This window comes from Plectropomus leopardus, chromosome 9, assembly GCF_026936395.1.
Source record: "Plectropomus leopardus strain MGB_pleo_1.0 chromosome 9, ASM2693639v1, whole genome shotgun sequence".
Classification (NCBI taxonomy): domain Eukaryota; kingdom Metazoa; phylum Chordata; class Actinopteri; order Perciformes; family Serranidae; genus Plectropomus; species Plectropomus leopardus.
This window is the reverse complement of record NC_142184.1, coordinates 30,109,693-30,122,642: the sequence shown is the minus strand read 5'-3', so window position 1 is coordinate 30,122,642 and position 12,950 is coordinate 30,109,693. Positions and strand designations below refer to the sequence as shown.

At 37.6% G+C, this 12,950-nt stretch overlaps 1 protein-coding gene across 1 annotated transcript in view; it reads left to right on the top strand.

Annotated features, from left to right (window-relative positions):
• LOC121947337 (LHFPL tetraspan subfamily member 4 protein-like) overlaps window positions 1-12,510 on the top strand; it is a 35,596-nt gene extending 23,086 nt beyond the window's left edge. The window contains exons 3-4 of the mRNA XM_042492342.2: window positions 4,143-4,159; window positions 6,058-12,510. Coding sequence (XP_042348276.1) covers window positions 4,143-4,159; window positions 6,058-6,111 — 71 coding nt within the window. The 3' untranslated portion in view covers window positions 6,112-12,510. The remainder of the gene's footprint in view (window positions 1-4,142; window positions 4,160-6,057) is intronic.
• Window positions 12,511-12,950: the final 440 nt, after the last annotated feature.

The following is a 12,950-nucleotide window of genomic DNA, read 5'->3' as shown; positions in this document are numbered from 1 at the left end:
GTTGACAGTTCTAGCCACTTTGAAGCAACAAAAGTGGGTGTTTTATAATGATAGTTTGGGACATGTTCATTTCTGTTTATAGCAATTTAAGTGACAATTTTTTATTATCATAGTTCGGGACTAATTATCTATTTTTTTACAATAATACGAAACATGTCTAGCCCTGTTCGTAGAGACAATAGTGGGTGTTTTTTGACAATAGTTAAAAACATGTCCAGGTATTTTTTGCCCAAACACGTTTTCTTCACTCTAACTAGTTTTTGTGTCGATACCTAATCGCCTATTAACCACAGCATTGTCACAGCTTAAAATTAAAAATTAAAAACATAAAGTTTCAACAAATAACAAATATGCACAATATGGAGGGTTTTTCCAAAACTTTAGAATGTTCAAGGCTGCATTCCAATATGTCTGTCAGCGTCTCACGACAAGGCTATCCCAGCCTGTAGGCAAGCTGTCCCCATCAGAAAGTGTCTGGCAGTTGGTTCTGGCTGGCAACCATGGCAGCCCACCACAGATGAGTGATCTGTGCCTGCACATTGATGTATGACGTTGAAAAACCATGGGTGTACGGGAAAAGCACACACTATTTCAGATATGACTGTGCTCGCTGCTGTCGCATGGCCAGTGATTGGATATGTGTTAGATTTAGGATCACATATGAAACTGGCCCAGATTTGATTGGAAAAAATGTATTTTTTTCTGTTCCCACACTACTTTTAAAATCAGATCTGTGTCACAGAAGAGTAAAAATAAATAAGATAAAAAATAAACAGATTTGGGATACACTTGCATGTTCTGTGAATGTAGCCATAGTTAGAAGTGTAGGATCATAGAACAAGCTGCCTTATTTGACAAGTCGGAAGTATAAGAACACTGCTATGTTAAAGTGTAAAGCTTAGAGTGACACTGGGGTTAAGGAGAGTGGCAATAAGGGAAGAAGCCAAATGCAAACTCTCAAGGCAGCAGGATTATTTCAGCAGTTTATGACAGAAGTGAGAGTATAGATAGACTCATGCTGATAGAAAAGCAGCAAAAGGCCAGTTTATGCAGCTGTCAGACAGACAAACAGAAAACCACATTGCAACTATGATGATCTGAAAACAAAGGAACCAGTATATGTAGTGAGTGACTGGTGAGGGAATGAGCTACAGGTGAGGAGGAGTGTGGGGAAGGCCAAGCAGCTGCAGGGCTGATGAGTAAAGAGGAAACAGGTGTCCAGGTGGGAGGGAGTGTCAGGTGACAAGCACTGGCAAGAAAGTCGGATGGTTTGAGGATGGCAGGTGAGAGGAGGGCCCATGGCTAGGGGAAAGTAAGCAGGAGCTGGAGACAGAAAGCCAACCAAAGCAAACCAAGCAACTATAAAAATTATTTATGACAGTAAGAGCACACAAAAGCACTTGATGTCTCGAAAGAATCAACCCTCCAAACTCTTGAGATGCAGTGTATCACTCTTACTACAGACCTACACTCAACATGCAGAAATCCAAGACCCGGCAGACTTCCAGTGCTGAGTTGCATCATCAGTTTTTTGTTATGCTGCATTCAGATCCTATTCACTTTAAACCTCTGGAACCTGAGAAAATTGTTTTGATGTCTTTTGAAAACATGGGGGAGAAAAAAAGAAAATCAGCAACTTGGCATGAAGTGAAAATAAATACTCAAAGGTGACAAGGAAATGACTCGAGAATGAGCTGTGGGGAGATTATATATTATCCAAAAAAGAAAAAACAATGTCCAGAAAAATATACTTCTTAAAATTAAAAATTTAAAATTATGTTACAAAAGAATGTATATTTTGTAATCAAAATTTTTTTTTTTGCACTTTCCTGGAGCCATTTTCTTTTTTTGTTTTATTTTGTTGCTTATTTTCCTGTGATTTTTTCTGTTAAACTATTTCATTTCTTGTTTAGTTTATCATTTTCTTCTTCCCATGTTTTTGAAAGAAATGGCTGATTTCTTTCTTTTTTTTCAATTCTTTCTTTCAATTTGCACACGTGTAAAATGGTTAAAGAATTATATTGTAGGAATGATGGCCTTTCTATAAAACTAGGCTTTCTAAGCAGAAGGAAGGCGCGAATACTTACAACTACAACTACCAGAATGCACAGTGCTACAATAGACCAATAATTTCACTTACTGGTGGGTGACGTAATGCAAGAGAAGGCAAGAAATATGCCACACAAAACAGAATATTGGTTTATATTTTATCAGCGCTCAGTTTCTTCTGCCTTTTTTTTTTCACTGTGCAGGAAGCAGTATGGTATCCACTTCCTGATCACAGAATCCTGCTATTATAGCTTAACAGGGAATTAAATGTGACATGACATTTTAGGCGAGAAATAGGCAGTGCAGTAACACAATCATGATTCATATTGGCTCTGTAGTGCCAAGATTTATGGTTTGATTGGATTTCAGTCCCAAGTTTGAGAGTGAGAGAGAAAGAAGCGGATCTGTGTCTTCGTCCACTTCTATACTTTCTCTGTCCACAGTGACGGCATGGGTGGTGGGCAACACAAAAACAGGGAAGTTACAGACTGTTGTTTGCGCAATGGTCCAGGAGAGCCAGCAAAACTCGACCGAATTAGGTGTATTACATCAATATGCATCATCTGGCATAGTTTTGCCATAGAGGGAGGAGGGATATCTAGTCAGTGGTTGGATGGAAGTAAGTTCCCCACAGTTCATTTACACACACTATCCACATTGTTTTGATACAAAGCTAATTAAAAATCAGCAAAGTATCCCTTTAAGCTCTAATTGGACAATCACTGTTTAGGACAGGGGTTTAAATAGCCTGGATGTTGCTTTTTGTTGTTTTGTTTTTGCTCTTGTTGTTTTTATGGATATATGACGCAACTAAAAGAAAAGATCCAATCTAATCAATCAGATGCTGCTTTTATCAAATTCGAAGCCTTTAAAACCACATTATGAACCTGAAGGAGAATACAAACGAAATCAGAAGAGAAAACAAGAGCACTGTGTGTTACACAGTAACACAATGCCCCTAGAGGTGGGTTAGACAGTCAATCTTCCTCCAGCTTTTATTTTTAGGCATGAATTGTGAGGCCATTAACATGAACAAGATTTGCCCAGCTGAAAAATGACTACACTCCAGCCTGACCTCAGTAACTCCAGCCAAATTGCTTGCAGTGCTGTATTCAAGAGTGGGAGAACGTCCTCCAGAGGGTTTCTGACAGTTTGCATGATGTTGCATCAGGACACTTGAATTGCAATTGTTTCAGCTGTATGAAAAGAGAGAGAGAGGAGGAAAGCAACAGCAGAAGAAGGCAGCGGAGGAGCGAGAGACAATGCAAAACAATAAAAAAAAGTCTCCTTACACAAGGATTATGTTTGATTTGACTCCATAAGCCCAATGTGCAACAACACAAAAAGAAACAGAGCGAGGGCGAGAGAGATGGAGAGAGAGGGATCTCTGACATAAGACATAGTAGAGTGAGAGATATACAGACAGATAGAGAGGTGATGGAGTAGAGGAAAGAGGAGGAGTGAGAGGAAGATACTGAGCGATAAAGAGAGAGAAAAGTGACATAAGATGTCTCGCTTCTCCGACGGTCTATCTCCATGATGGTTTCCATGGTAACTGGAGATATTCCAGAGCGTGGGCGTGTCTTTCTCTTGTTATCTGATTAACCTCATTGACAGTCTCCATGATGTTACACATTTAATGCATGCTTCACTCACGTTTCTTTCATAGACATAAATGTCCCTTTAGCTTCTTTAAATCGACTGACAGTAAAAAAAAATGTGTGAAAACCTATGGACAGTCCACGAAAGCTTTGGTCCTGTATGTAAATTACAGAGATAAAAGTAAATCAGCATTAGGTCAATGATAAGGAAAAATGTATGTGGATTTCTATTAAGATACTGTTAAAGGATACATAAATCAACCATGAGAAATAGATTAATACATGAAAAATGTAGACTAAAGCTGGGCATAGGTCAAAAATAATTGTTTTGTTTTTTTGTTGTTGTTGGTTTTTTTTACCACTAAGTGATGACCCAAATGCCTAACTCATACTTACATAAGCAGATTCCTGTTTTACCCAAATGTGCACTTTTTTCCTGTTCGTGCTTCACTGTGTCTATGCCAACACTTTTGTTCTTTTTTGTCCTTGCAGATTTTGCTGTGTCAAGGGTAAGTTGTCTTTTGCTTCATACACTTTGTTATATGTTCTGTTATGTTTGAGGAATGCATTCACATGTGCCAGTGTAAAGCCTCAGTTTTTCAGCACAGTGCCTAGCCACATTAGCTGACTGTAAAGGAGTCCTCTGTCCTATTCATCAACAGCCCAACAGATTGTGCACTCAGCACATTGGATGGTTATTTATTGTCATGAGGTATTACCATTGGTTTTATCTTTCATGGTATCCCTCAATATCCATTTGAATACACCCACTACCCATATATCAGATATGAAATGTATGAACTGTCAACAGTTCTTTGTGAAATAAAAATGACCTAATTCAAAAAGTTAGTTGTTTTAAATCATTATGCTGACAAATATTAAATTTAACCCCCCCCCCAAAAAAAAAATCTGTTAAAATCTCTTTTAACTATTTTCAAAAGAAAACTTACATTTTAGGTTTTCTGACAAAACAAACTTCAACAACAGACTTCACACATTAATTCTGTTTTTTATTTACGCTACTCACTTAAATCATTCAACATATGCTCAAACACTAGTTCGTATGATATCTAACAAATTAGCGCCCCACAAATGGCATCATCACGTTAAGTATTTCATGTTAAGTTGCAAAATGTATAGTGTTACTTAAATCAGGTTCAGAATAGAAAAGTTACAGAAGTTAGGTTTCGAAAGAAAAAAAACCTGTTTAGGCTAGGTTGGATACTTAACGTAAAGGTATGTGGGTTAAATTTAGGAGAGTAAAGTTACATAGGTTAAATTTAGGAAAAGACACATGGCGATAAAGTAACTGAAAACATCTCACATGCTTTCACATGGGACACAAACACCAGTGTCCCTGGGAAAAGTTATGTGTTTGTTTGACCAATCCATCAAGTCAATCTGTTTTATGACACAGACTTGGTCTTTATGCTTCTTTCTTCTTTACTTCCTGGGGGGATTGTTTTATCAATCCACCAGCCTGGCCTGTTATGTAGAGTTGCACTCCTTATACTATATCCTGCTAACCTGTGCATTAGTCATGTGACCACAGCCTTATGGATTATGTGGGTTATATATGAATTCTGACGCATTATTTGTTAACCGCCATGTCTTTGCTGCAGCACAGATGTGTGTTAAGTAGTGCTTTCAATACTGTGATGTTGATGTGGCTTACTTCTTTCTTCTGTTTGATGTTTGATGAATCATTTGATGAAATGTTTGTAAAAATAACATTTTAATGTAAATGGAACCTTGCTGTTTGATGTGGATAAATTTTATTGAGATGTGCAGTGAGATAAAATTGAAACAAATCTTGCTGCAACCTTTCCACATCCTCAAAGAACCCTGTGGTGCTGCTATGCCACTTTGGAACCAATGCTTTATGTGCAACACTTTCCAGATGTACTATTGCATTTATATATAAATGGGAGACTTGCAAGAAAAAGTGATGCAATAGAAGTTGAGATATCCTGACGTATACTGTAGCCTGTTGTGTACATCACACTCCAAATGCACCAGATCTTACATTTCCCATAATAAAACTAAAGAGCAACTTTTCATTATACCTTTTTACGCCTAACGTACACACACACACACACACACACACACACACACACACACACACACACTCAGTTTGTAACACTGATTTTATGTAAACATTTTTTTGTCAATCCAAGATAACTCCGATGACATCACTGTGATATCACTTGGGACATTTTCTTAGACTGCAGCCAAACACACAAGCTGCTGTCACAGAGTAGTAGATCACCATAAAACATTTATGTGTGACATTGGTGGGTTTCTTCTTTAAATATCACCTTTAACCTCTGATATGTTCATTCATGATGTTTCACTTCTTTGGCTTGAGACTATAAATCTTTACAATCCTCTGTCTTGTTTTATTCAGATTGAGGTGCGGGACAGAAGAGAACCGAGGTACGGAGTGCAGCGTCTCCACTGAGGGCAACAAAGGCACTGGACAACTTCTCTACTCTTCTCTATCTGATTCCTTCCCTCTCCTCTTTTCTCCCCCTCTGCTCTCTTCTTTTCTTCTCTTCTCTCCAATGATCAGGATATCACCCAATCTTAATGCAGACACCAAGTGTACAGGATTCTGTAACATAAAAAAACAACAAAACACACTGGGATAAACTATATTTTGAAAAAAAAAAAAAGTATACAAGATTGTACAGTGCATTTAACACTCGACTTTCTCAACAAATACCTTTATGATGAAGATAAAAAAAAGGAATTACTGTATTTAAAGTCTTGATTTGTGTGTGAAATTCAATCCTTAAGATGAAGAACCATAACGTCCATCTATGATTTAACAACGATTTCTTTCAGATCTTGCTATTTAATGACTTTGAGTTTGTGTGTCTTGTGCATTCATATCTTGAGAAAGCAGATACTCCTGGTGCAGTGACAGAGTCGAGACTCGCAATACAGCAGCAAGTCCATTATTAAACATTCTGAACACTTCAACACATATGGCTCTTCATCTAAGGACTTTCAAATGTGAGGAGTTTTAAAGGAGTACCCCATTGCAGCTTTACAGAACCTAACATCTCTGGGAGATTCTCTACTGTACATACTTAACAATGTAAATAACATTACTGCTGACAAAAACAGCCGACAACAAAACCTCATCTGACTCTAATGCATTCGAATATAGTATTTCTACCCTTGGTTTCAGTGTTCCTTGTGCCAGAAGAGCATCGGAGTATGTGCAAATCCATTGTGTTTATATGACTCCTAGATTTGGTGGGATTACACAGATTGGAATAAAATGGATATTTTAGCCGTATATTCCACAGAAAAGCAGGGGGCTGTGAATCAAAGTGATTGTCTAATACAATTTTTTGACACAGAAAGAAAAAAGACGCTTCCCTTGCTTCAACGTGGCCTCAAAACAAGCCTCTTATTGTAGTATTTCACCCTACAATATAGTGAATACTTTAATCGCTGAACTGAATTGCAGCTGTCCAAGTCAGACTTACGAATCATGTTTTTTGGTCAGAGACCTCTCCTTTGTAACACCCTTTCACCAGTGTGCAGTTTACTCCTGTTGTGGTTCCAGCATACAGTGATCAGTTTACTCAACAGATGTCTTAAGACTGTGTGAATAGGGCTGTGTGAGTCGGCCTTCTCTCAGAGGGAAGCCCCAAGTGCTGCATTGTCTTAAGGTGATGTCACTTATTTGCCTCTTTGAATAAGCAACACTGCTTGCAGTTGTCATAGGAATCATACGTGGGACAAAATCACATCGAATAACCCCCAAAGTGAAGACAAAAGTCCTTCAAGAATACTAAATCGCCTCAAAATGTTGCCTCTGTAACGTCAGCAAAATACTGTGACTTGGTGTCCTACCACTGAATCCTTACAAACATGTTTGATAGACATTTTTATGTCATTACAGGCAGGGCCATAGCCAGGATTTTATAAATACTAAGGGTCAAGAGTCTCCCAAGGCACCGCCTGCACACCCCTCTCCCACATAAAGTAGCCTAAAAGTAGCCAAACTGAAAATATATTGGGTCTCATGCAAGAAAAAATTTAAAGGTTTAAAGGAGGTCTGTCAGATGAGTGATCCTCATCAGATTCAGCAAAATAAATCTCAATTTAATGAGCGACACCCTCTCACAAGGAAATGCTTGTGAGTGTCATCAGCACAATCAGTGCTACATAAGGCTACGTGCTTTATTCAAAAATATTAGGTAAGAGTAAGCACACCATTATTTGTGACTGTGTCTGTTCAACCAACAAAATTATCTCTATCAGTATACCTGGGATGGGCGGTGTTTAGACCACAAATAGGTAAGCGGAAGTTCTTATTTTAGGCCTGATTTTATTAAGGGTTGATCTAGAGTTGCTATATTTACTATTTAGTGCTAAACTATTTACAGCCTCAGAAATAAGTTTCAGATTATTTTTGATCACATGAGTAAGAGATTTAATATAGCCCAAATGTGGACTTTCATTTTTCACAAGTACAGATATTGACGCAATTTATGCGGGTTATAGGCTAATCTTGCTTGTCAAAGGTATATTATGTATTTTATCTGAGTATTTGGCTAAACTATGATCATATTTTTGCCAAAGATTAAAAGAAAGAATCTTTAAGGTGGACTCCACCCTGACCTACGAGGGAGGCGTTCAAGGCTAGAATGCTGTATACAGTAGGAGATGTTACAATTTTGTGGGCAACACTGGATGTTCCTCCAGACATCGACCTGCTAAAAGACCTTAAGGCAACTAACAGTGACTAACTACAGAACTGCAGAAGTTGCAATGTAAAATATATTAATCAAATCCTAAATCCAAAATTTAGAAGAAAAAAGTTGTCTGTACCAGAAAATTTTCAAGCTCAACAAAATATTCAGTTAAATTTTAATGGATTTCTGCAATATATTTGAACTTTGAATTCATTCAGTTCATTCAAATGAAGGCTTTATGATTCCTAGTTGTTGTAACTCTCTGTGGAGAAGTGCAGATTATCTGTTCATGACTGGTACAACAGGTTTGGACCATTGACTGGATGTACTGGATGTACCCACGGTGGTCTTTTGGTACAACTAAATGCTAATCAAGATCTATTTTAGGCAACCAAAATGTTATAATTAACTTTCATGAAGTGGAAACCTACTGAGATTGCGACGGCTAGCTTCCGCCTATATTGCCAGATTCTAGGGTTACTCCATGGTAACATTAGTAACTGTGGTAGCAGCTTGTCAACAAACAGCAACCACTTGTCCCTCAAAGTGGCATTCCCCTTGAGAATGCATAACTTTAAGCCTTTATAACATTCAAACAAGTGAGTTATATAAAAATTCACCCCCTTACAGTTGTTATGAAGGGGAAAATTAGCTATAGAGACCAAAAGTGTTTTCGTATTAGGCTGTAAGTGTGTTTATTTCTGCTGTAAAGTTGGACAGTTCAACATGGGTTTCTGTGGGAATGGACCCACTCTTGGAGCCAGCCTCACATGGTCATTCAAGGAACTGCAATTTTTGTCTCTTAAGGATTGGCTCCATTTTTATTTTTTTTATTTATTTTTTTGTTGAGCCCTGGAGGTTGCTGGATAACTCGTAAATTTTGTTTCTACCTTAAAAATAATTCATTTTTAAAATCTAATACTGAACAAATGATTCTTGCATGAGGCCCAAAGAGTCTAATACTTGGAATCAGCCTATAAAATGCCCACTATGTGTTACAGTAATAAAATAATAACAAAATAATGTCAAAGTCATAGAAAGAAAAGTATTATTTATGTAGCATTGTGACATGCAACTGATACCAACCAGATAATTGTTGCTTCAACGACAATGTACCATGTAGCACTCAAGACAAAGCCACTAGTGTCATTGGTTGTGATCAAAAACAACTTTGACTTTAAATATTCACTGACACATTTGTCACAGTGATCACTGCTACACCAGCAACGTAAAAGTTGTGATTTGCCTGCGACGTTTCAAAGAAGACATCCGAAAATTATTGACCTTGACACTCCTACAGTAAAAGGACAACTCTTAATAACCGGGGGAATACTGTAATTCTGAGTTTCCTGTTTTTAATCATACCATCATGTGCTACTTAATGAAAAATTGGCACCTGCTCCATGACTATTAAAATACCTGCAAGGGCATTCTGTTCTCAGTTAGATGGAGCTGCCAATATGAGGTCTGTTACTCACCACTATACCCCTGAGCAGAGTTATGGCCTCTGTAGGCTATAGCCACTTGATATGTCTGCATCAATGACACTGATTGTCATAATATCAGTGACAAGTACGATTTTAACATGTGACAAGCTGCGGTTGCACAGTTTGGGAGAGTAGGCCGCTGTAATCCAGAGCACCATGGGGCTCTTATCCCTCTTAGAGCAGCACTTCAGGCTGACATACTGTAACTGAACCTGGATCGAGTCGTCACGGGAATGAAATTAGTTGTGTAATAAAAGCACACGCTTAATTGTTTCATATGAGAAATTGGCAAGCTTTGCCCAGTTGGCGGGGGAGGGGAGGGGGATCACACCGTTAACCCTGAGAAGTAATTGAATCCATTTCACTGAGCAACACACAAGGTGATCCGTGTTCAGCTGCAGACGTGAGTTTATCTAATGGGCAACATCACAATAGAAAAACAGTTGATTTTTCTACATTAAATTTAACTGAAATCCATGTTACATTTTGTTAGGGATGCACTTTTAACACAAGTCTTAAAATATTAGATGACACTTTTACAAAATAATATAGCTGAAACAACATTGAAAAAAGTGGACTTTTGACTAAGTTATCCCATTTCAGCCAGATATTGGCTCAGTAGTGTATTGGTTAGTGGTGCATCTCGACACTATATACATATAATGAGCAGATAGCTAGATGTGTAATGTGTTTTTCCGAACGGTAGCTAGCTAACTCTCAGGAAGCTGTATACAGTACTGTATTAAAGGCTCATTAATGGAAATGATAGACAAACAACTCGGGCCTAAGCATTTTTAGTTGATGCTCTTGTGATCGGCCAAATGACGCATTACTCCTCAGTGTCCCTTTGTTAGTTTCATTTTCGTATGTACTCTGGTTTTTCCAAGCTGGGCCTTTAAGACAATATGAAAAACAGCCCTTATGCTGAATCTAATGATGCTGTCCATGCAGGCTCTGCACAGACCTTAGTCTACATCTATCAACCATCTTAGAGTAGGAGTGGTGGGCCCTCATTCAAGCAAAGTTTCTTTCAACCTTGAAGTTACCGTGCAAGCATTTGAAAAAAGACAAACACATTAGAAACAATTGACATGGTATCTACAGACCTCATCCATTTGCAAGAAATATGTTTTGATATAATCATTTGAGACTTGCTGACATTAGCATGGTGATTTTTTTATATCTAATGGTATAAATGGCAGTAATGTCTCTCATACAGTATGTATTGTGATTTAGACATCTATAGCGTGCATTTCTCATTTGGGAATTCTTTTACGGGCCCAGGATGTATTTTACGACAAATCTACGGGAAAAAAGGAATTAACTAAGAAAAAAAACAAGCCCTGAGGCCAATGTGGTCACGTCAGGCTTCCAAGCATCATTACCTGTGTGATCATTGGTCTGGTCTCCTCTCCGGGTACTCTGTTCCTGAGGACTTGACTTGATGAACTGAAAAATACCTTAACAAGGAACTGACAATACCTTAACCCTGATGAGCACATATTTGTACCACTCCAGGTGCCTCTAAGAACTCTTGATTTAATTCAGATGTGGTGCAGAACCAGCAAAACAAGTAGTGACACTGTAGTTTTTTTCTACTAAAGACTACATACACGGACTGAGCTCTGAAGCTAGGTGGATTTTACTGCAGATTTGAGGTCAATTCAGTTTCAAGTCGGAACAATTCAAACTAAAATATTTAAGAATATTTTTTCTCCCAGTTATTTAATGTGATTCTGGGAAACATTTTGATATGTAAAAAAAAAAACACAAACATTTCTTGATTTTCCTTTATTTTCAGTTTGATTGGACTCCAAAGCTGAATTCACCTCAATGTTGAATCATTTAAAGACATGTAAAAGTTTGAAAAGCTAATAAAAAGGACACAGAGTCGATGAGAAGTCATTTCCAATCTCTAGCAGCAAACAAAGTGTTTGTTGACTATGTAAATGTCACTGACATGTCAATGATTTCATCATTGTTTTTATCATGCAATATCATGTATAAAGACATAATGTTGGGGGTGGGACGGGTCGGGGACAAAGACGAATACTGTCCAGTGACTTATGTTATGATAATAGTTGACTTTCTGTTAACTCCTGAAATGCAGATGTTGCCAAAATACCGTCGACTATCATGTTTTAACATGAAGGGGGAAAAAAAGAAATAATCTGTTTTTGTTTTGTATAACAAAAGAATGATATAACTGATATTTGTCAAGTATTTCTGATGAGATCTTGGTTGTATGTGTTAACTACAGAATCTTTCCTTTCTGTTTAGGTTTACTTTCTATGTATTTTTTGGTATGATGTATGACGATTGTTGTTCCGTCACATCCGACTTAACATCTCAGATTCAATTTTTGACTCACTAATGGATGACTGCTTGTTGAAATGTCAACACCCAAAAATGTATAAAAGTCTATTTATAAAAGTTGCTTGATCGTGGACAAAGTGGATAGAGTCTGAAAGAGGCTTGTTGCTTTTCATGAATTATGATGACATGCTGATTTTGATTTGAAAATTATAATGTCTAATTAATTCCTATTTGTGAATAGTATTCCAACTCATCATGATGACAATTTCTGTTATTGAAACACATTTTGAGAAGGTCGAATAAAGATATTTTACATTCAAAAACATTTTCCTGACTAAATCAATCAGAAAACACTGATGATCCTCTCCTGACCACAGACTGTACACAAAGCTGGATGGCATGACAGCTCCCCAAAATTGAAGCCAAAATATCTTAATCGCCCCCTGGTGGCTTGCTGCAGTATAGGTCATAAGCTCCACCCCCTCCATGTTATCAGATGGTACATGAGCCAAACTTGAAATTCAAGGTACACATCAATTAATTTTTTCTCAGAGATTTTTATTTTAGTAGTTCTTATCACATTGCTGTATTTTCAAACGTCCATATTTCTCATAAGTATGTTTTTAATATGTTATTTCATGCTATAAAAAGGGATTTGACAACATGATTGACAGCTGTGTGTGCCAATCAGTGTCTTCGCTTTCAATGGCACTGCTTACAGTTGGTCGCACAGGCTTATAGGTGTGGTCTCGATACCCCAGGGATCACTACTGCACAGACTC